We start from the raw sequence: 22379 nt of genomic DNA on the forward strand, positions 1-22379 counted from the left end.
GACCGGGGCGGCAGCTATCAGCGGTGACGCTACAGGCGGCTGTTCCACACTCAGAGCTCTAGAACGCCTTCCAGAGCGGTATACTTCGCACCCTCAATGATCATGGACCACCCGCCCCGTCTGGCCCGCCCGACATTCCGGCAGAGCTACGCTCGTACCGTAAGCTGCAGCGGTCACGCTCGCGGATCTTGCGTAGACAAGCCCAACAAACGAACAGTGGCGGATGCCTCAGCCGCGGAGGCTGTTTTTCATGTTCGTTGGTGGCTCACTATAAACCTTGCATCGACGCTAACTTCATCACCGTCTGCATTAGCTCGCGGGCAGGGCTGTCTATCGGAAACGGGCGAACTTCGGTCAGCTTGAAACTCTACTTCATTGCCGTACAGCCCATCCAAAGTCTGTCTCATATCACTTTGGGTGATGCCTCAGCGGCCCAAGCGCCCATATTGCAGACAAGGCGAGCCATTATTGGATGTCCCCCTCATATGACTGCACGCAGAAGGCGGCAGAGCACACGGCTGTTGCGCTTAGTACGTACTTCCCGTCTTCTCTCATAGATCTGCCCTGCTGGCTGACACCCTGAACGCCGTGTTTCCCAGAGGCGGCCACATGGAACGTGGCTCTCCGCGCCTGAGATGATCTCCGAGGTTGGAACTGAAGGCGGGCTAGTGTGAAACTAGCGTGTTTGCGTACCGTCGGCGGCTGGCGGAGCAGGCCACAGGGAAGTAAGTGCACGGGAGCTAAATATCTTCTGCCGATGTTTTGTGGTGTTCCTGAAGAGCGTGATAAAAGGTCTGACTAGGTGTGTTCTTCCCAGGTGTAAAGCTCTCCGTCGATATAGCCCCTTAGAGCCCGTTACTCAACATCATATCGGATCCGCTGGGCGTTCCCACAGTGTACGAATGCGGCTGTTTAAAATCAGATATGCCAGGCGTCATTAAAGCATCCGACATTAAACCTCGTCGGTGGTTATATTTTGATTTCGGGCCAGTTTCGCTCTCTATTCTGTATTCAATGAGTCCGGTTGAAACAACGCATAGGGAAGATTTCAGACGTGAGTGCTGTACGCTTTATCCTCCCCTCCGACGATCGTCCACGGCGAAGGAGGGCAGCGTGTGAACACCCTAGGTGGATTGAGCAATTTGCGACCTCTACTAAAACCATTTGTAATCATGCGTTAGGCAGGGGATACGTGTCAAAGTAAGTTCGCTTCTGCACTTGTATTCATTTTTATTGACCAGCAGCTTACTAGCAAGGTAGCTTGCAAAGATGTCGGTCAAAGTGCATGGCTGTTCCTCGTATCCGACCACCGCGCGTACGCATGATCACGCGCATTGACGCCACATATCCAATGTGTGTGAACGGATGCCGCAGCAGTATCGTGATAGATGATTATTTGATTACAGGTATGATCGCAAACATACCGCCAATTAATATATTGTGGGCTCTGGTGTGCCCTTTAAGAGCCTAAACCGAGTCGATGTGTGCCAAAGACACTCGGCTCCGCGTCACCTTGGCGTCCGAGCTATGCAATTCGTAGCGTCGGTGAGTACTAACTACCAGTTTTTTCACTTCATTGCGTGAGTGAAACGCTCAATTGGCCATTGTCCGTCACTTTAGGCAGTCCGTTCTAGCGGCGGTATTCATAGCGGGCCCTGGTATCATCTTCGCGATGTCGTATCTTGCTCGGACATCCCCACTGTCAAGTTCGTCCCTTGGTATCGTATTGTCATCTCCTATCTCGTCTCAGCTCTGACACCGCGTCCCCATGTAGCCATGGTCATTACTTGACTGTCGCGAGGCGGCCGCCGCTGACATCTCAGGTACGAGAGGAAGAGAAGCACACGGCTCCAATGTGCTGCGAACCTGCGTTACCTTACAAACCGAGGATGACTCACTTTCAGAGAATGAAAAGGCGGTTTCGGCGTTGTGCGTCGCCCTGAGGACAACCACGTGGGCAGCCACGCTCTATTCGCATTGTTGCGAAATTGGTCCCAAGATAAACCATACGCTTTTCATGCCTTGCCCTTGGATGGCTATCGTGTTCGCTTTCACTTTCATCGTGAAGGTATAGATCTCGTTGTGCCACTACATAAGTCCCTCATGATGTGCTAATGGTGAGTTGCAAATCAGACTTAGTTACGGTAAGGGTCTCACAGTTGTGAGAAATCCGTCGCTGAGACTGGAGAGCGACATGATAGGCCGCTTACTGCAGAATGAGAAGGCGTCAGCGTCATCACCCCGCTCTTGCGCATCCGCTAATATGACATGTCTCTGCAGAGCTACGCCCTTATATGTGCACTAAGAACGTACCGATGTGATGCCACCAAGGGATAAACACCAGCGGACCCTCCGGCTGGAGATAGACATCCTACAAGAGCTGCTATGGAAGACCACCGCAACCGCTTCGGATGTGGTCGGCGATTGGATAACAGTCTGGGCGAACGGCTGCGGTTGTGATCCACTACTGCAACTACTCTGCTAGTTCCCGTTCCCATTATGGGGAACAGCGGAAGCTTGCTACTGCCGGAGGTCTTAGGTCTAGTTGCCTCGAGACACTGGGCGCGTCAGCGGTCGCTCAGTGCGGTCTAAAGTGATGCATGTTGTGAGTTGAGGCCCTGCTGATCTGGAACTTTGCCGGCTCGCAGAAATAGAAGACCAACATCATCCCTGTGTGCGTCAGCTTTGCAAGCACCGTATCTGTCCCTCGGGGTGGCGCGCGTGTAAGCCTGTATTCCTCTCTGTTATTGGCTGTGCAGCCGTTATTCTCTTTCATATACTAGCTCATAGGTCTTACGGCAGTCACGCGTCCTCCTTCCTCTTTTCTCGTTACCTCTTCAAACATTCTTCAAAGCGAGTCATTTCCCTTGGCGCCGTGACTGATCCGAAATTGCCTCCTGCTGACATGGCCATTCCAGCAGCGTATATGACTGTTGACTAGTAACAAGGCCGACGGCTCTGTGCCCATGGTCCTAGAATAGGAGATGGATGGCATAACGGTCCGGATGCGCTCGTCTGGGGAACGTTCGAGGAGTGGGTCATCAAGTTTTGTCAAACTCTTACGCTGTACGACCTATGCTACCACTACCACATAAGATGAGTGACGCTTTCAAAACGAATAATTTGCGAATAATAGTCTATAACGATACCTAGTAGACATGAGTACAGCACATCACTGGGCATATAAGTCTGCGATCTTAAGTGTTAAATAGGCTGTCACAGCAGATCAACAATAGTTATGGGTAATAGCGGACGACCCCATCCACTATCTGGTTCCGCCGATGTTCTGTTATTACCTCCAGAATGCTCTCCACCTTACTACCCAGAAACTTCGATGCGATTTCTTGCATAACTCCGCCGGAGCAATGCAGATACGGCACCATGTACTGGAACGAAGACCAGCCGTCGTCCGCAGCGACGACCAGCTTCAGCTTCCGCAGCTTCGGACGTCGCCTGAGGATGCCACGTAGTGTATCCCACTCCTGTTTCTGGAGGTGTGATGCAAGGGCATGTGCAAAGGTGGCTTCAGGAGCGGCCGCGTCTTCTCCCCAGTATCCCAGCTCTAAAAGCAAGACATTTATAGTGAGTTCGTGGAGGTCAGGCGCTTCCATAGCGCCGAGATCTCGCAGGATATCCTCCCATCCAGAACTTTCGAACGTTGGTGCCTCGGGTGCGGTAGCGGTAATGGAACACGTCATCTCAAGTACGTGCAGAGAGGAAGGATTGGGAAGTGGGGGTGGTGCGTTGCTAGGCATGTAGGCCAGTGACTCGAGTGCCGGAGCAGAACGCAATAGAGTTTCCAGTCCTTCCTCAAGATATTGACAGGCCGTCACTCCTCGAAGCGCATCCATGTCTATCTGCCCAGGTAAGCGGCGGAGCACCTGTGAAATAAACCTAGGAAAGGCGATTTCAAGACGGTTCACAGCGGTGGTAGGAAAACGTCGGTGGATTTGTGATGAGAACGAGGACGTGTCAAGATCTTCATCGGCGCTGCAGCATGACAAAACGACGGTATCGATGCGATCGAAAGTGGAAATAATGGTATATATGGCCTTTTCGTCAAACAAGAGCTGTCCAACGATTTCGAGCTTTCTGAGGCTGGCGGGTGCCAGTGGGATTTGAGGAGGTGGCCCGACAATTACATGTCCGAGTCCGGGGTCAAGATCCCAGATCGCCAGGGTATGCAGGGAGGGTAACAGGTTAGGGAGAGCAAAAAGAAGTGTAAGGGGTATCGGCTCAGATTCGCGCTTGCCTATAAGGTTCCCAGTTGGGCAGCGAAGACCGGTCATCTTGAGGCGACGAATAGTGTGGCGGATGCGGGGAGAAGACAACAGGAGGTTATAACAGTCTGTAAAAGATGACATGTGACGTGGGCATTCGCATGTGTTGTAATCGCCCACGGGTAGCCAATATATGCCGCATGCAGGCCAAGAGAAATGCGAGAAGAGATGTCGCGTGCTAGAGGGCTCCCAAGCCTTGCAAACCAAGGAGCACTGACGCAGGGTTTGCGGGTCATCATTTAGATAGTCGATGACGATATCGGAAAGCTCTGGAGGGATTCTACAAACAGATTCCTGTGTCATGGAGCTCACGGGTTAAGACACTTGAGCCTGCCTACGCCTGCCGATCGACCTCCTTGGGCCAGATTAAGTATGGCTTGGGGAGAATCTGTAGTCACGAAGAAGTGCCTAAATCAGTACACCAATTCGATACGCTGAGGAACAAAGAATTGCCCTACTGTGAGGTTCTGGCTGGTAGTAATGGTAAAAAAAGAGCCTCGCATAGGTGGCTCAAGTAATACTTACCGCCCGGGGCCGTACCGCCACGGTCAAGGCGCGCGCGCATCATGATAATGGCGCCGGCACCGGTCGACACATCGGACGCAATTTTGCCTCAGGAGTCAGCTATTTGTCCGACACGTATCCATAACGAGATACGCGCATTCTGGAATAGGTTTTCTCCTGCAATCCTCCAGGTGCTGCAGGCGTCGTGCGACAGACACCAGCTGCAGCGAGGCCATGAGGTATGCGTGCATGTCTGGCTTGACGGCGTTCACCGCCGCGCATTCACGGATCTGCTCGCCGGCTTTGCTCGCACCTCTCGCTTGGTTAACGAGACCGGTATCCCTCACAACGAAGCCAGCCGCAGAGTACGAGTCACTTGAGCGCAGTGACCAAGTAGGCGTCATCATTTACAGTATCAGTGCACCCTGTACCAATCTAAACATCGATAGTTACCAGTTGCCTCGGCCATTGGGTGCGAGGTAGACTTGGAGGAAACAGTGAAGATAAACTTGAAGGACAGCTGAGAACAAATGTTCAGATATACAGCGTATGTATGGCTCCGTTTCACTGCATCGTATGACCTCACCCTGTGTGGGCTCTCCCGGTGCACCTGTTGGTGTATGAACTTTCCATGACACCCGTAATATCTTAGATGTTCTTATTGCCCGCGAAGTCTATATTATAGATACACGCAGTTAACTTTTAAGCATCTCGTCCTCCTTTTCCTCTGACACCGCATCCACATCCGCCTGTTCCGACGCCATAATCTTGGCCACCGGTCCGTCATACACGCGGTGTGCATGTGAGACATAGGTCACCGCCGCGAGGATCATAATGGCGCCAAAGATGACGATGGCCCAGTTCATGCCCGCGGGAGTGACATGCTTCATGGCCGGCCAGAACGACCAGAAGAACGACCAGAGCGAGTAAGCAAGCGCGACGCCGTTCACGAGCACGCCGTACTCGCCGAAACTGCCGCCGCGCCCCTCCGGGCCGTCCTCAAAAAAGGTCCACCGGGTGCGCACGAGAGGTTCACCGCGCAGGCGCTTCAGCAAAACACACGCGATACTGATGCTGTACGTTGCCATGAGCGCGACGACGCCGACGCTGAGGAAGGCATTGAACGCGGCGGTCGAGCCGATGTTGATGAGGCTTAGGATGGTCGTGAAGACGACGTTGAGGATGATCGCGTTTGCGGGGACTTTGTACTTCGGATGTACGGCGCCGATGTACGACGAGAACGGCAGGCCGTTGTCCCGCGCAAACGCGAACGTCTGGCGCGACGTGCTCGCCTGCGCGGACGCGCCGATAATGGTGAGGAGCACGAGGGTGATGAAAGTGAGGCCAAGCGCGCCCGCGGGCGTAGGCGTCATCCTGCTGTACATGTCGATGACCGGAAAGCCCGTCGCGCTGTCGATCGCAGATGCGGTGTCGCCCAGGCAGAAGCAGAAGGTGACGAGCACGATGAGCGTCGGCGGGACGTTGGCGAGGAAGCTCCACCACATCGAGCGCGGGACGACCTTGCTGGCGTCTTGGATCTCTTCGGCCATGTGTGCCGCCGCGTCGGATCCCACGAGCGTAAACATCGCGGTGACCTGACCGACGAGTGTTGCAACAGCAGGCCCCCAGCCGGTCCCATTGTCCTGGAAATCCAGCAGCGCCGTCCGAGCAGACTGCTTTGCGGGAGCCAGTGCCCACATTGCGGCAACAAGAGGGATAAAGACGATGAAATGCAGGATCGCAAACATGCCCTCTAGTATGGCGAGCCACCGAACAGCGTATATATTGAATGCGCCTGTGAAAGCAGGTTAGCCCTATCCCACTGAAAATGCCGCTTATATCGTTGAAGACTTACCTATACAAACCGCGAAGCAGATACTGATAAGGGTCGTGTGCCACCGTTCGGGGACGTAATTGGGGCCATTCAGGACAATCATCGCCTGTACAACCTGCGCACAGAGGAAGCAGTTGACGGTCACCTGCGCCTGCCAGGAGAGTGTGCTCAGCCACCCCGAAGTGTAGCTCAGGATTTTCTGATGCTTGCGAGGCGCAAACTCGGAGACCTGCAGCGAAGTCAGTATTTGGACCATCTCGGTGATGATAGATTCGTACCCAATGATATTGTCCGCCGGCCGTGGGCGCCATGCTCGACATCTCGGCGAGTGACAGGACGATGAACGCCTGCCCGATGTAACCCCAGATGGTGGACCAGAAGAGGCCGGCTGTACCGCCTGCGATGAGTGCGGGGGTCGAGGTAGTGAGGATGAGCTCCCAGGTGCCCATTACGCAGGACGTGAACGCGATGGAAGTGACGAAGCGGAAGCTGCGGGAGAACTCCTGTTTCTTGCCCATACGCTGCATGTCTCGCTGGTCGTTGGCATTGACGTGAGCGACAGTGTCTGAGAGGTCGTTAGCCTCAATCGTCATGATCGTGCGAAGGTCCTCGTCCACGTCTGACATTGCTGCTAACGTCTGAAAGAGAGTAGAAGGGGGTATCGGCGCAGGCCTTAGGACCTCCAGCAGGCTGCATGGAGCAATTTAAGTGCTTTTTGGGGACGCGAGGTGGCTGTGTTCTTTATCTCACGTTCATGGGGTGTGGCGAATAGAACTCACGCAGTGCCTGAGGAATTTTGAGCAATAAACTGTACGAACGGCATTTCACTGGAAGGGTCGCAGGGTTAAACCATTCCTGGATAGGATTCGCACGTTTAGCTTTGGAGAAGCCGCTAGGTACCAGCTCCTGACCCTGCATGTGTACAAGGTGCGAGGTACCGTATATGTGGCATCAATATGTGGCTGAACGGTGCGCTGATAAGGACTCACTTCGCGGCCAATCGATTGCTCGGCATCTTGGATGAGTACTTGACAGAGGAGTCCGTCTGCCTATGGTCGCCTCGGGCAGTGGCCGCGAGGCATATTCTGTGGGGCAGATAGTACCCGTGAGCCACGGCCGTATCGTACAGAAAGATCAAACTGTCATCCTTCGTGGCGTAACGCTACCGGCCCTGTCAATAGAACGGGAACAAACGCACAAAGTCGGAGCGCTGCGCGTATAGGAGGACGATGTACACTCTAAAGCAGAACGTGCGGCAGAGCGACACTTGTGCGGAATACATTAAACAGATGCGCTGTGGATGTGCCATTGAGTAGGACACTGCACAGATAGGAATAATGATCAGCAGTTCCCCCGTTCAGGACGGCTCTTCTATCGCGTGTGCATCTGCCTATCTGTCGCTTCGTAGCACACGACCTTGGGTCTGAGTGTCAAGTGCCAAGCCCCTGTCACCCAAGAGGACCCGGAACGGAGCGGTCCACCTTCACGCGTGTGGCGGCTGCCAGGTGTCCGCTTAGCTCCCGCGACAAGCTCAACATGCCGTTAGCTGTGGCTGGACGCTTACTCAAAGCGCGAAACAGAGTGGGGCAGCTTCTCACAAGGATCAGATCTCACATTTACTTTGCTTCTCCAGCGAGTCGCCCGGGGTACTGGTGCGGTCGGCTGGGGGTTGTTAACATGTCATCATAAACATGCACTGCAGTGTGGGCACTGGAAGACACCCACGAAGTCGTCGTCAGGGTCGTCATGAGAGCCCCGAGTTGCTTGCTATCCGTTGCGGAAAATTTGAAGGGACATAGCCGCATTTGCGGCTTTCCAGGCCACTTGCGTGAAGGCCTTCCACGACCGATCGTCTCTGGTTGCATGGAGACGTCAGCAGACTGAATACCACTCCATTCAGGCTTCCCACCTGACAGCTTCCAGTCTCTGGCAGGCCGACCATTAACCGACGCCAGACTCTGGACTACGCGTAAGTGGAACTTGCGTCTGGCGTGCCTGATAGATCTTCGAGCGCTGTTGACGGCTTGAGGATATCTCCGCGAGTCTTACGCAAAACCTACTACCTACTCTAAAGAGGGAAAAGGTGGCTCTGTGCATGTTTTAGAGGACGCTTTGTAGGGGGAGCAGGATTGCTCTATATGATACCCTCCACGTCCAACTCGCGCGTCAGACGATGACGGCTAAGGGTGTCATTATCTGCTGCTGTCAGATGAGTCGCCAATCTTTTACGAGATGGCATCCACTTACTCACCTCTGATGGAGTGGCACTACGGGCGGAGGTAAGCCGTGTGGCGTATATAAGCTCATACCATGACCAACGCTCATGAAGTGGCTTGATCAAGCTCCCGTGCCAAGGATTTTGAAAATGATTATATGCGGGAAAAGGTACATACAGTCATGCTCTTGAGTGAATAGAAACAATTATTTGTGCTAGGAAGCCGACAGGAGAAGGAACATCCAACGTTCCAAGGGAAAACTACAGCTCAGCGGTGTCCCGGCCAACAGCTTCCTCAGCCTTCTCTTGCAGCTTCTCAATGATCTCCTCAGCTTCCTCCTCAATAGCCTTGAAGGTCGAGAGGATGTTAGCCTTGATCTTGACCTCATCGAGCTTTTGCGGCGAGAGGTTGCGCTTCTTGAGGATAGACTGCAGGCTATGGCACGGATTTAGTAACGAGCGCTAGAGACTACCTGACAACATCTCGACTCACCGGCCGCTTTCCTTCTCGATGTAATCCTCGGTACCGTTCAAGACTTTCTCCATCACGCGGACGTAGTACTTGTACTGCGGACCAAACGCTCTCGCAAGAAGAGACGCGTCCTCAACGAGCTTGTTCCGCGCGCCGCCCACCGCGGTCGCGAAGCGCGAGGCGAGGCTGTCAAACTCGCTGTGCCTGCCAGCAGCCTCGTCGAGGAGGCCACCAACCGCGCGGTGGGTACCGCAGCGCTCGTTGAGGAACTTGACGAACGCCTCTTCGTTGCGTTCGCCGTCGTAGGTGATGGGCTCGTCCTTGTTGCCCTTGGGGAAGAACTTGATCGTCGGGAAGCTGCTGACACCGTAGCTCTGCGCGAGCGGCTTGTTTGCGGCGGCGTCAGCGTCAACGTTGGCGACGACGCAGTTGGGCTCGTTCTTGAAGGAGAGAGCGACCTGCTCGTAGGCTGGTTTCATACGCTTGCAGTGTCCACACCAGGGAGCAGTGAAGGAGACCAAGACATCCTTTGTCGAATCCTACATAACTGGTTAAAAACAAAGTAGGGTGACGAAGAGTCCAGGAGACATACCAGAGCAACCTCATCAAAAGTGTGAGTATCCAAGACCTGGAATGCAGGGGGCGGTGGGGGCTTAATCTTTGATTTGACACCGGACTTCTCAGTGATACTGCGCCGAGATATGATTAGTAATGTATACTCTATACATGCATGGGTAAATAGCTCACAATGCAGCCAGGTCCAGGACCTCCCGACCGCCGCTGTATGTCTCGGGCTCACCACCGTCCGCAGGGAACCACTTCAATGCTAAGGCCCTGTTAGCTAAGCAGACTTCAGAAGCGACGGGCGTAACGTACTTGGGAAGCCGGTCACTCCATACTTTTGACCGAGGGGCTTGCCGACACCGTCAGCATCCACTTTGGCAACCACGACCTTGTCCTTCGCATACGCGAAAGCGTCCGCGAGCTCCTCGTACTTGGGCGCAAGGTTCTTGCAGTGTCCGCACCATGGTGCAAAGCTGCGTGCAAATAGCTGTCAGCGTGACTTGCCCGGGTCCCTCAAGCACGGTGCTTACAACTCGACGAGCGCAGGCTTGCCCTGTCCAACGACCTCATCGAAGTTGTCCGGGGTGAGGTCGAGAACGTTGGATGCCCAGACGCTGCCGAGCGAGGCGAGCGTCGCAAAGAGTGTAAACGAGAGCTTCATCGTCTCGTCGTCGTCGTTCCCTGTCTGTGTGTGCGAGAGAGAACGAGGGTGTGTGGAAGAGGCGTTGGGAAAGCGGTACCGTGCTTATGAGGGCACGACGTGGAGGTTTCGTTCTGGCCGATCAGAGCGCCACGTGGACTGGGCGCTTCTTACTCTAATTGCCGGCCCTTGCTTCTCACCGGGCTTCGTAAGAATTTCTTTCTCTCTGACTGTTTTCGACTTCAACGACGACAAGCGGCACAAACTTGTTCTCTGGCACAACCGTTGTGACTTTGCACGACTGCTCTACGACTGTTCGCTCGATTCGCAGTGTCTGCCTACTCAGCGGACAGACTGTATCTTCGCCTCTCCGCTGCGCCCTAGACAACAGGCAAATCACCGCATTTGCATTGGTAAAACACACGCTGTGATACAGAAATTTTGGGCGTCGCCCTTCCTGCCTCCAACCATCCATTTCTCTCGACTTCAATCTCCCAACGGGTACGGGTGCAGGATCTGGCCGAAGTACAACTCCGCTTCTGCGCTCGCAAGGAAGACGTACGTGGGAGCAATCTCTGATGGTTGTCCGGGCCTGCCGAGCTGCGATTGCTCTCCCCAACCCTCCATCTGCTCAGGCGGTCGGGACGACGGCTGGAGGGGCGTGTGAACAGGACCGGGGGCGACTGCGTTAACCCTCTGTGAACGCACGCAGACATCGGTGGGTGGCAGTACATCCGACACGTCAGCGGTTACTCACGATACCCTTGGGAATAAGCTGCTTGGCCAATGCGCGTGTGAAGCCGACGATGGCGCCCTTCGTGGCCGTGTAGTCCACCATCGCGGGGCTGCCCTTGAAGGTCGTTACGGACGTCGTGTTAATGATCGACGCGCCCTTGCCCATGTGCGGCAGCGCGAACTTGGTGATCGCGAACATTTGCAGGATGTTGCTCCGGAACGTGCTCTCGACAATGTCAAGGTTGATGTTCGCAAAGTCCTTTTCCATCGTCTGCTTGCTCGCGTTGTTCACGAGGATGTCAAGCTTGCCGAACTTCTGAATGTGCGTGTCGATCACCTCGTTCGCGTTTTTGAAGTTCTCGAGGTCAAAGGCAATCGAGAGACCCTCACGGCCCTCCTTCCGTATGTGTTCGACGGTGTCGTCCGCGTCCTTCTGCTCCTGTGGCAAATGCACAATCGTTACGTCGGCACCTTCTCGCGCGAACAGGATCGCGACGGCGCGACCAATTCCCGAACTGCAGACCATACATCAGTAAGGTTCTCATCAATGGCCATGTTGTATACATACTCCCCACCAGTAATCAAGGCCTTCTTTCCTCTTAGCTTTCCTATGCCAATGTATTGCTTTGGACCGCCGGCCGTCTCGAGTGAAGTATCGAATGGCTCAGGCGCCATGTCCTTCTGGAGACCTGGCAGCTCCTGCTGCTGCTTCGGGAGATGCTGCTTCAGAGTGGGGCCCTCGTGTGGCGCAGACATTCTGACGAGTGCTGAGGTTGAGAATCGATGTGAGTGTGTGGTGAGCTGTCGACGAGTAGCTGTCGATACGAAAGGCGGCGGGTATCGTTGAAGTAGGCGGAGGAGCATCTCGGGCGTGCTCTTATACGGCTGAAGCCTGGCCCATGATAAATACTGTACGTGGCGCGGCTCCAAGGGCGAGCCTCGCTCGAGTGTGCCACTGCCTAGTGGAGGCACGACGAAAACGTTGACGTCACCCATTGGGGACTCCTTCGCTCAGATTCCTCAGACGAGAGTCAGACCGTATCCTTGTAGAATAAGCGCCCAATAAGCGAGATAACATTTAGATAGGTAGCAGCCACACCCGACAATGCCATTAAGGTCAACTTCGATTCTCCTCCAGCAGCATACTTGAGGCGTGTGTGGTTACCCACCGCCGTACCCAGCTCGCTCGTTGCCATTGGTGGTGGCGTTCTCTTCTCGCTCATGGATACTGGCGAGCTTCGAAGGGGATCGTTAATCAGGTACCGTGCATATAGTATCACGCGACAAGCCGGTGTGTTCTCACTTCTCGTTCTGCATTGCATTGCTGTCAGTTCGTTGGATCTGAGAGCCCGGTTAGCCCGCGCTGGGGCTCACGGCTGCCCTGCTGATGAAGTATCATCTACACGCATGAACACAGGCGAGTTTCCCATCATCTGAATTTCAAACAGAGGCCTCATCTCGTTGAAGATGTGGTCGAGTCAACGCGCGGTTCGGTATGCGATAGCTCTGCAGTTTGCTGCCTGCGAGATACAAACCAGTTATTGCCGATTGGCTGACAGGCGCGGCCGACGAGCTAACCTAGGCCTGGTTTTCAACCACGCAGTTTCGCGATTTGTGAACTAACGGTTGGACATCGAGTGGTCTCGAGGCAGTGGATACCATCTGTGAGTATAGCCCAGATCGTTACTATCCTGCACTCTAGCTTCCTTCTCAAGTGAGGCCGCAACCTCTGATATCAAGATATTCAAGTGGCATACAAATGGACGCGATGGAGTACAACACACCCATTCTCACTGCAAGTCTCTTACTCTTTACAATGTCCCAAATCCTACCTACCACCGCGTATCTCCTCTTGATGGTGGTAGAAACGCTAATCTACGGTGCGCCAGTGACTCCTTGGAGTTTTGTGAACGCTGAATCTCAGGTATGCTTAGGCATGTATATCGTGCTGTTCATTCTGTCGATGTATTTCCTGGTGGGTGGCGGCAGGAACCGGAAGCTGAGGGGTGCTCGAGCGAATATGTCGACAATCCTTACCATCATTGTCAATGTCCTTCTCCTTGTCATCATTACTGCTGTAAGCATCGCAGGAATGGCCGTGTCTTGTCCGCACTGACATGGATATTAGCATTGGGTCATCGCAATCGTCGAGGGCTTTGGAGGTTTTACCGGTCAGACTAGCAGCGAACCAGAGGGCCGACTTCTATACTTCTCGGCAGTTTCTGGCAATTGGCAGGCGATCACTCTTCTGGCTCTATATCTAGCCGGAACAGCTGTAGCCGACTACGTAATGGTATGCTCCTATATCTGTAAGCTCCTGCAGTAATATCATCTCTACACATAGGTATATCGGCTTTTTGCAGTGTGGCAACGGAAGTGGCCGGTTGTGACGCTACCTATCTGCTTGTACCTCTCTGTCTTAGGTACGATGCTAAGTCAATTCGTGAAACATCCATTGACTCATCGACGTTTCAGTCAATGGAGCAATGTTCATTTACAACTTTCACAAGTTGACCTCAGATGAAGACATCTTCAAGTCCTCCTTTGGTATGATTTCGTATGCGGCTGGGCACTTTAAGATGGTATTGAGCGAATGCATAGCACCTTGGCTTGCCTCTACCCTGACATGCTCTGCTGCGTACGTCTCATTATATTAATGCCTCCGCAGATACGGATTTAGTACTAACATAGTACCAGCACAAACGTATACTGCTCAAGTGCGTCCTCTTTGTGAAAGGTGAACTCGGAATCATAGACAACTAATCTGCCTATAGCGTTGTTGTCATACAAGGTCTGGAGCGCGCAGCGAGCACTGAGACGTGCTCGGACGACGCAATTGCGTTCTGCAGTAGCTTCGGTGTGTATAAAAAAATTGTCCTTCACTACCCCTCAGCTCTTGAGCTGACTACACGCACTACAGAAAATCCTGGCTATCATTATCGAGAGCGCCTCACTATTCACGTATGCCTCTGCCATTCATATCTATAGTCGAGTTGACGATGTTATCCATACCAGTGCATCGAGTATAATCATCACAACAACCTACTTCTGTCACTCTTATGCAGCGTTTACATGCGTGTGTATTGTACGTTTTCGCCACTGGTACCCTACAACGACTTGCGCTGACCTGTCGACAGGCCCCTCCGCTCATTGGCCTCGCCTATTGCCTCGTCATCGTCCGTTTCGGTATACATGGAGCCTTCAAGACCGATAACCCGGTGCTGTCCACCATAGAGCTTCCTTCGCTGCAGCCCTCGTATTCAATTTGAAGCACTGTCGTCAAGCGAGTGATCATCGATGAAGATTGAAGACTGCCGGGATAGACAATATTTAATTCTGTGGTTCGCTACAGTGTTGCTATGCTTTAAGTTATCGGAAGGCTGATTGTGTAGCGCATACGTTTGAATATGATCACTGAGGAGATTATTCAATACAGTTTTATGGCCTCCGTACGATCCCTCCGGGAGCTGCCCGGGGCTCAAACCGACTGAGACTAGTATTGTACAGATGTCATATAATTACCCATGCAAGACGTACGGGCGCATGCCGATGTGGTCTTCGATCGACGCAGATGATATTTCTGGGCGAGTGCGATCCAGCACTCGAGTCTCGTTATATCCCAGTTGAGTTCGTGAGAAGTAACATTAGATGAGAGCAACATATGTACAGCAGAGGAATACACAACAGCAGGCATGCAAAACTGGTCGATAGCAATCCTAAAAACCAAGAAAGCAGTACAATGTAGAAATACAATGTGTCCGTGAGTGATTCAGAAGTTAGGTTCCTTGAGAACCTGGAATGACTGCCTGTGGACGAGCAGCGGGGTCACGTCCACACATCCTTTCAACAGTGTCTTTGAACGTGTCCTCCCACTTCTCCTCGACCTTCAGCGCGCCCGCGGAGTGCGGCCCAAACCCAATGCAGGTCACGTTGTGCAGGAGGAGCTGCAGCTTCTCGTACCCACCGGAGATGACGACCGTGATGGCACCGGTGTTGCCTTTCTGGAGCTGCTCGCGCTCGAGGTCGCGCTTCTTCTTCGGGAACTCGTACCTGTCGCCGCCCATCTTCGACGAGGCAAACTCGGTCGGCACAGGCAAGACATGCATGACATGCCAGCGTTGCCACGGCTTCGAGTCCTCAGGAATGACCTTAACGCGCTCGAGGACGACCCAGACGACACACTGCTGCCAGGTCTTGCCCAGACGCGTGAGCTCGAGGGCGTTGAACGCCGCCTGGAAGATCGCAGCTGTGAACTTGGCGGTGAACGAGCGCAGATCGGCGAGGATGTCGCTTGGTGTGACGATAGGTGCATCGGGCGCACTCTGTCCAATTATGGCCTCCCCATCGTACCGCTCCGTGATTTCTTTGGTGGTCTGTCGGTTTCGAAGGCAGATGGGCTTGTGAGTGGGCCAGTGTGCCTTCTGGCAGTCTGTACTCTAGGAAGTCCAGAAGTAAAACAGAGATTAAGTCAATGACATGATCCAGAGCAATAGAATAGGTCACTGACGCAGTACATAGAGATCTTGCAGCCTGTGCACACTGACAGCCTGATTTTGTGCTGGTCCTTATTCCTCCTGCCTGCAATACTGTAAGTAAAGTATCGTTATGAGTGCAGCAAAGGGCGCACAATTCTGGCATTGCGAGAACTCTCGCCTGGCGGAACGAGATTCGACGTCCAGAGGGCGTGTCTGAGGGACCTCCATGCCAAGGCTCTACGCGTCCCACTAGTCACAAGAACAGAACGACTCTAGCTGCAGAGGGTACGTTCGTGTAACAAGCAGTACGAAAAGCTGAGGATCCTTGGTATATACCGTCGTGGCGGGGTTGCAGGTGTGCCGGTCACTGATCTGGTAGGTGCTTCCCACGCTTGTGATGGCGCAGTTGCGTCGCCGCTCGACTGTGGACGCCGTCGTTCTCATAGCCAACGACATACACGACTCACCATGTCCCTCCCCCGCTCGAACTACGACCCCAGGCGGGTATGTCTCAGCCCGTTTCCCAACTGGACGCTGGGCAAACATAAGCGTACGATGGGCATCTATCTCGCGGGTGGGCTGGTGCGTCTCCGCTTTACTGCCCCGCATTGCATTCAAGCCTGACCGTACCTCCTCGTCGCTGCAGTTTGCGCTGGCCAACTGGACATTCCTCGACGCCGCTATCCTCTCCGCGCATGCACATTCGCCGTATGGCGAGCCGCAGGTGCCTCCGCCGGTGCACGTCTCCTTCGTTGACTGGGTCCCGGGCATCTCGTCCTTGCTCGGCATGCTCGTCGTTAACCTCATAGATAAGGACCGTGTGCGCGGAGACGAGGGCTTCGGCGATGCACGCGCGGTCTGGCGGGCACGTCTCATCCTCTTCATTGGTTTCGCTTTGATGGCGGGTGGTCTGGCGGGCAGCGTGGTACGTCATGTGCCGGTCTTGTCGTTGTCCACCTATGACTGATGGCCGTGCCGCGGCTACAGGTCGTTCTGGTCCTGAAATATGTCCTGCAAGACTATCCCGAACAATACCAATACTATGGCTACGCCAATGTCTCCCAGAACGTTGCTCTGATGCTATCCTCGGTTGTGCTTTGGATGTCGCAAAGCGTCAGCAGCGAGTACGAATACAACCTCTCTATCTGATTACCCCCCGTCCTTTGAAACCACCATCCCGTTTCGGTGATACGCTCGACCTCCAGTCCAACGTCAAGACTGGAGCCAAGTTTGCCGCTCGTGTTAATCACTGTACCCGCTCGGTCCTTGGAATATAGCCTTTGCTACGAGGTTGCCAGTATATGTAATTCGTTTAGGGTTTATCCCTGACTCTTGAGGCTGACGTCAAACCCCGTTATTACGCAAAGCTTGCCTTCAACTTGCACAGGTATATCATTCCAGCGGCATCTTCTGTGGTTCTTGCGGTCGTACCTGTGACTCTAGACGTGTTCGCGAAGATTTCTCGTCAACGCTCCCAACTTGCCAAGGGTCCTCTGTCGCGTGAGCCTTGCTCGGCGCGTCTCCTTGTGCTTCGATCGACGTATTGGGGCCCGGGGACATCCCAGAGGACCCTTTCCGTATACCTCGCCGGTCGTCCTCTGAACATCCGGACCATGTGGTTAAGCATCGCAAGAAGTTACTGACCTTGTGCGAACACGGCAGGATCTACCCTCGCTCCATCATCCGTCCACGGTGCTTGCACCGCCCGAGGCCCGTGGAGGAGCCCATCAGCAAGCAACCCGACTGACTGACCGGGGCTGATCTGTATGGGAGCTGCAGGGCGGCGCGTGAGACGTCCGAATTCTGTGTTCGCTTTGTGAAAAGAGGCCTGTCCGGGGGTCTTTCTGAGATCGGATCCGCGCCGGTGGGAGTGTGGTCTGTTGGTGCACTGTAAACTTAAGCGTACCTTGCTAGAGTCGTCGGCCGACGATGGTACTGAACAAGATGTCTTAAGGAAAGGCTGGTCGTGATCGACATGCGCAGATGAACCTTTCCTGCGGCTGACGGTCGCATAGTGGCGGACAAACAAGGGAATACACAGAGATCGTCGCGTTTCTCACGTGATCGACGCTGTCTTCGAACTTCGAAGTTTGTCGTGGTGGTGGTAAATCCCACTTGCAGGCTGACCAGCATCAGCCCACGGCCCTCACTATCGACAAGCAAACATCTTCAGAACGTTTCTCGCCACAGGAAGATGACATGGAGATAATACTTCTATTAGAAGTAGATAACAAGCACAAGCGAGAATTACACAGGTATAACGTACGGTGGTATGCTACACAGGGGGGTAACGAGGCGAGATACGGCTACAAGTATGTCTGGGAATCAAAACAATCCGTCAAATGCGCAGGTCGTTGCAGCAATCGTGAATGGAAAGAAGGAACAACAACACAGAGCGAACAGCGATGAAGAAATAACAGGTATCACCCAAGACGGATGAGTGGTCAAGTCCGGGGTCGTATCAGGGTTCGTCTAGTACTGAGAGATCTCGACAGGATGGTGGTGGTACTGCATCTCGTCCTGGTACTGGAAGCCGTCCGCCTCCAAGCCACAGGGTGGTGCACCGCCGCCGGCGTAGTGCTGCTCGACGCCGTATACCGCGTACTCGTTCATCGCGACGCGCGGGTCGCCGTACTCAGCCGCCTGGGCGTACGCGAGTCCGTCGTGGCCCGCGACGGCGACGTCCTGCGACGCCCACGAGAGCTGCTCTGCCTGCACGGCGGCGTACATGCCCATGCCCATGTCCTGGTGCGCGTCGAAGTTGTGCGCTGGCGGGGGTGACACCGAGAAGCCGGAGGGCGACGCGGACGGCGTGAGCTCCTCTTGGTGCGGCATCCACGGCATGCCGTTCACGGGCGTGATGGCCGAGAACGGGTACGTGGACGACGTCGTGGTCGAGGAGGGAGAGAGCGTGTCCGAAAGCGGGTCCACGGAGCCTCCGTCGAGAGGGCCGATGCTGAGAGCGAGCGAGGTGTTCGCGCCAGGGTCGCCCTGGATGAGATGGTGATAGTAAGTCCCGGCATATGCGGCAGTCCGTGTTCTACTCACGAAAATTGCGCTGTCCTGGGCGCCGCCGAAGCCAGACACTGAGAACCCTGGGTTGAAGAACGCCGTGTTGACATCAGGAAGCGGATCGTTGTCGGGCTGCAGGTTCTCGAAGGTCACCGGTGCCCCGGACATGGCCATGCCAGAGGCCCAGTCCATGTAGTACGACGGACCAGCACTCGATGGCCGCCTGATGTCCCGATAGCCCGCAATGTTGCGAACGGGAGTATCGGCCCGAGACGAAGGATGACTGGGGAAGTAATCCTGCAAGGTCGGGACCGCGATCGGCATGTGGAAGGCTCCCGGCGGAGCTGACGACGAGCGACGGTGCTGCTGGAACATCGGGTACATCGGCGCGGGCATCGCGAGCTGGGGATACGGAGCAGGCATAGGGCTGGCCGAGGCCGACGAAGGTTGCTGACGGTCGAGGTCTAGCCGCCGAACTGCGGCAAGGAGCTCGTCGCCCTTCTTGCCCTCAAGGAGCAGCTGGGCAACCTCCTCGCAGCGCCGCTCTTCGGGCTCGTCGAGGGTCACCTTTCCCTTCTTCTGCTTGCTCTTGTTCTTGTTGTGCACCGGCCGGAAGCGATAGTTGGGGTACATCTCCTTGTGCTCCGCCTTCGCCTTCTTGGCACGCGCTTCCCACACTTTCTTCTCCGCCTCTGGCAGGGCTTTCCAGCAGTTGCCTGCAGATCGGTCAGTCGTCGCATTCGAAGACAGTGGGCACAAGCTGCATACCGATGATTTTGGACAGCGAACCGTGGTTGGTCTCGATCGAGCCCGGGACGTGCTTTTGGCGGACGAAGTTTGCGCGGAAGAGCATGAAGGCGTTTGGCGGGCGTGGGATGTAGCCCTGGGAACGGCGCTTGCCTGGCGGCTGCCTTCGACGCGTCGGGGCGGCGGCGTTCAGAGCATCGGCAGGAGGGAAGAGAGCGTCTGAGGGCGAGGGGACCTCCGTTGCATAGTCTTCTGCTCCCTCCGTTTCCTCGACGAAGGTGCCGGGGGTGACGTTTGGAGCAAAGGTGACGTTGCGGGGTGATGTCGTGATTCCGTAGTTGCCTGGCTTGATGGAGCTGAGACTGGCAGCTGCGAGGGCGATGAACGACGGCAAGACTAAAGGGACGAAGGGGGGCTTACCGACACCGAGCGAGGACCTCCTGCGGCGCTGGAGCGAACGAGAAACGGGCATGTTTGTCTAAGGATACAGTTGAGACGATATTAAGAGCTGATGTGAGAGTAAAGGCGTGTTCTGTCTAGCGTATGGCAAGAACCAAGGCGTTGCTCCCGATTGAGAAACAAGAAGGGGAGGAGGGAGGGGACGAACAATAAGCTATCTGTTTCCGTGCTTTATACCCAGCTGTGACTTCCGGGAGACTGACCGCGTCCCTGAGATTGCCATCTGAATTCCAAGAGATGGTTGATTCGTTCGAGCCTGCGCACCCGCGCCACTGACCCCAGACACCCATCAGCCGCTCTCTTTATCGCCGACGTCCCCATCGCGTGCGACCCAGGCGGCGAGTCAGACAGCCCTCCGCGAGCCACTGACCATGGCGTTTGACAACTGTTCATCGTCTTCGCCACCCCCGCCCGATCGCTGCTCACCGCTGCTCCCACTTGCGCGCCACAAAGGGTCTCCTCCGTCTTCGCGGGCCTCCGCCAGACGCAGCGGACGACGGCCAGGCCGCCCAGCCCCGTCGCACCCAAACCCGCCTGCGCGGTGCCACGGGTCCCCGGAATTTCGCCATCAGACAGTCCGTGGACGAATCGGTGCGCTGCCTTGTGCACGAAACCGGCTAGTTGCTTGTTCCTTCCCACAAATAGGGCTCCTTCATCTCCGTTTCGCTCGAACGAACTTACGTCCTCGCCGCAGGCAAACCCGACACTCCGACCTCGATCTTCTGCTTAGGGTGTGCGCAAGCGAGCTCACGCGCGTCGCTGTCGCTGCTCCGCCGGGGCTCTCTTGGGCTTCTTAATTTTCGAGAGACGGTAGAGCCAGCCTCGCGGGAAATTTGTCCTCGAGTTCGGGGCACGTTGCCTGGCGGCGCTTCTTGCGGCCGGACGTGACACGCTGGGTGATTCAGTTCATCGGCCAACAGCTGGGCGCGTCCGCGATGCGCCTCGCCATGCATGTTGACTGGCCCCCCACACACGCAACCCACGGACGTAACGCGGCGGAACCACGTGTGCCGCGCTCACCGGGACGGATAACGTGTCGCGGGTGCGTCCGGGGCGAGACCTTTTGCCCACATACCTTTCGCTGGTCGTCCTTGTCTGCGAAAGGCAAGCTCGGGTCGAGAATAATTCCCCGCCGGGGCCATGGCTGCATTCCCTCCCCCTTTGCTGGTACGATTGTCGGCGGCGAAACTCTATTCGCTGGATTCCTTCCCGTTGGTATGGTGACATACGGACTTTCGCATGACGACGCAGGGGCACGTTTCACTCTATCGTTCGAAGCCTCCTCGTTCGCGTCCCTTGTACTGCTAAAATACCGCAATATCGAAAGCTCGCGTTCTCGGAGCGGCTCAGCCGCCTCAGAAGTGAGGTTCGATCACTCGGTAACGCAAGGGTCCGCATGTGATCTCCCATCGTTTCCTTGGGCGCACCGCCTGCTGTCATCTACCGGTGTTTCTCATTCGCCACAGTCTTGTTCCCCTCTGGTGAGCATCCGAGCATTCTGACACGTATGTATTGGGTACCTAATTCGAGTCGTCACCGACTTGATAGGCTTGGACAGGTGATCATCTTCAGGAACCCGCAATAAAGCACAGCACAAGTAGTGCGCACGGTGTACAAGAGTCTGGGGTGTTCAGCCTGGCTGTAGGCATCTCCTGCTCTTACCTGTGCCTGCTAGCGTCCCGCATTCTGAGGACGATCGGAGTCTCGACAAGTGGAGAAAACGGCCTTTCGGAGCTGCTAGTGGTGCGCGGCCAGAAGAGGGGGTTCCATTATACCGGCTATCAGTTGCTGCCTCTACAGAACTTCTGAGTATCACTGCGGGCTGTACTTTCTGGCCATGCTTGCCCTTTGATGGAATGGAAAGACTGGGATGGGTGAGAATCGGGCTGCGGGGGCGAAGCAAGGCAAGTTGCGGACCGTGTTTGGTGGCATGCTGTACTTTGAGATCGTTATATCTGAGAATACTGTCCGCCGCCATCTTCCGGTTCTTCTTGGCCGCCACAGTCGCTTCCTCTCGTGAGTGTCTATGCGGACTGACCTGTGCGCTCCCGGCGCCCAGATCCCGAAGGTAGTCGGACCTTGGCAGAGCAGAAGAAACAGCATCTCACTGCTGCTCGCGCTGCCGCTTTGCTGGTAATCAGTCACAGACTCAGTATCACCGTGGGATGTATTCCTCATCTTACGTGTGATATATTTACCCCCTTGATGTAATACGACTGCGTAACTGGCGGGGGAAAGGCAGGTGTCAGCCTTCGTTTTGTAATATGACCTCGCCATGCCCGCGATCGATAGAATCTCAGAATAATCACGGCAGCATGATTATTCGGCGTTTCAACATGTGGACACCGGGTCTTCTTAGTGATGAGACAACTTGAGGTTTCCCCCTGCCCTCAGCGGGCCCTTAGGAGCATATTTCAGCCATAATTTGTGATGCAAGAGCTG

At 55.0% G+C, this 22379-nt stretch overlaps 9 protein-coding genes across 9 annotated transcripts; 2 read left to right on the plus strand and 7 right to left on the minus strand.

The window, feature by feature from the left end:
• Positions 1–2162: 2162 nt before the first annotated feature.
• Positions 2163–3697, minus strand: PHACADRAFT_251509 (uncharacterized protein). Its single transcript, XM_007392993.1, has one exon. The coding sequence runs from the start codon at positions 3609–3611 to the stop codon at positions 3237–3239; it is 375 nt and encodes a 124-aa protein (XP_007393055.1). The 5' UTR covers positions 3612–3697; the 3' UTR covers positions 2163–3236.
• A 1782-nt stretch (positions 3698–5479) lies between these two features.
• On the minus strand, positions 5480–7211 carry PHACADRAFT_90968 (uncharacterized protein; the record flags this gene model as incomplete). The annotated part of the gene is made up of 3 exons (XM_007392994.1): positions 5480–6579; positions 6640–6847; positions 6897–7211. 3 exons carry the CDS (start codon positions 7209–7211, stop codon positions 5480–5482), a joined length of 1623 nt encoding a protein of 540 aa, XP_007393056.1.
• A 1761-nt stretch (positions 7212–8972) lies between these two features.
• PHACADRAFT_251513 (uncharacterized protein) lies at positions 8973–10589 on the minus strand. Its single transcript, XM_007392995.1, has 6 exons — positions 10400–10589; positions 10182–10342; positions 10053–10131; positions 9898–9994; positions 9327–9844; positions 8973–9269 (listed from the first exon to the last, which is right to left on the minus strand). Exons 1-6 carry the CDS (start codon positions 10528–10530, stop codon positions 9095–9097), a joined length of 1161 nt encoding a protein of 386 aa, XP_007393057.1. The 5' UTR covers positions 10531–10589; the 3' UTR covers positions 8973–9094.
• A 406-nt stretch (positions 10590–10995) lies between these two features.
• Positions 10996–12000, minus strand: PHACADRAFT_91143 (uncharacterized protein; the record flags this gene model as incomplete). Its single annotated transcript, XM_007392996.1, has 3 exons — positions 10996–11205; positions 11267–11759; positions 11813–12000. The coding sequence occupies 3 exons, from the start codon at positions 11998–12000 to the stop codon at positions 10996–10998; spliced, it is 891 nt and encodes a 296-aa protein (XP_007393058.1).
• Positions 12001–12251: 251 nt separating this feature from the next.
• On the minus strand, positions 12252–12546 carry PHACADRAFT_251515 (uncharacterized protein). Its single transcript, XM_007392997.1, has one exon. It carries the CDS (start codon positions 12465–12467, stop codon positions 12276–12278), a length of 192 nt encoding a protein of 63 aa, XP_007393059.1. The 5' UTR covers positions 12468–12546; the 3' UTR covers positions 12252–12275.
• Positions 12547–13060: 514 nt separating this feature from the next.
• Positions 13061–14666, plus strand: PHACADRAFT_251516 (uncharacterized protein; the record flags this gene model as incomplete). The annotated part of the gene is made up of 10 exons (XM_007392998.1): positions 13061–13321; positions 13373–13537; positions 13589–13667; positions 13720–13791; positions 13846–13882; positions 13942–13961; positions 14019–14101; positions 14165–14205; positions 14260–14329; positions 14382–14666. The coding sequence occupies 10 exons, from the start codon at positions 13061–13063 to the stop codon at positions 14511–14513; spliced, it is 960 nt and encodes a 319-aa protein (XP_007393060.1). The 3' UTR covers positions 14514–14666.
• Positions 14667–14862: 196 nt separating this feature from the next.
• PHACADRAFT_251519 (uncharacterized protein) lies at positions 14863–16042 on the minus strand. Its single transcript, XM_007392999.1, has 3 exons — positions 15872–16042; positions 15752–15822; positions 14863–15680 (listed from the first exon to the last, which is right to left on the minus strand). Exon 3 carries the CDS (start codon positions 15348–15350, stop codon positions 15021–15023), a length of 330 nt encoding a protein of 109 aa, XP_007393061.1. The 5' UTR covers positions 15351–15680; positions 15752–15822; positions 15872–16042; the 3' UTR covers positions 14863–15020.
• Positions 16043–16168: 126 nt separating this feature from the next.
• On the plus strand, positions 16169–17055 carry PHACADRAFT_251521 (uncharacterized protein). Its single transcript, XM_007393000.1, has 3 exons — positions 16169–16301; positions 16366–16644; positions 16707–17055. The coding sequence occupies exons 1-3, from the start codon at positions 16188–16190 to the stop codon at positions 16866–16868; spliced, it is 555 nt and encodes a 184-aa protein (XP_007393062.1). The 5' UTR covers positions 16169–16187; the 3' UTR covers positions 16869–17055.
• An 860-nt stretch (positions 17056–17915) lies between these two features.
• PHACADRAFT_251524 (uncharacterized protein) lies at positions 17916–20065 on the minus strand. The gene is made up of 4 exons (XM_007393001.1): positions 19899–20065; positions 19500–19847; positions 18768–19447; positions 17916–18710 (listed from the first exon to the last, which is right to left on the minus strand). The coding sequence occupies exons 1-4, from the start codon at positions 19948–19950 to the stop codon at positions 18192–18194; spliced, it is 1599 nt and encodes a 532-aa protein (XP_007393063.1). The 5' UTR covers positions 19951–20065; the 3' UTR covers positions 17916–18191.
• Between the last annotated feature and the right edge of the window lie 2314 nt (positions 20066–22379).

Source organism: Phanerochaete carnosa (assembly GCF_000300595.1).
Source record: "Phanerochaete carnosa HHB-10118-sp unplaced genomic scaffold PHACAscaffold_3, whole genome shotgun sequence".
Lineage (NCBI taxonomy): Eukaryota > Fungi > Basidiomycota > Agaricomycetes > Polyporales > Phanerochaetaceae > Phanerochaete > Phanerochaete carnosa.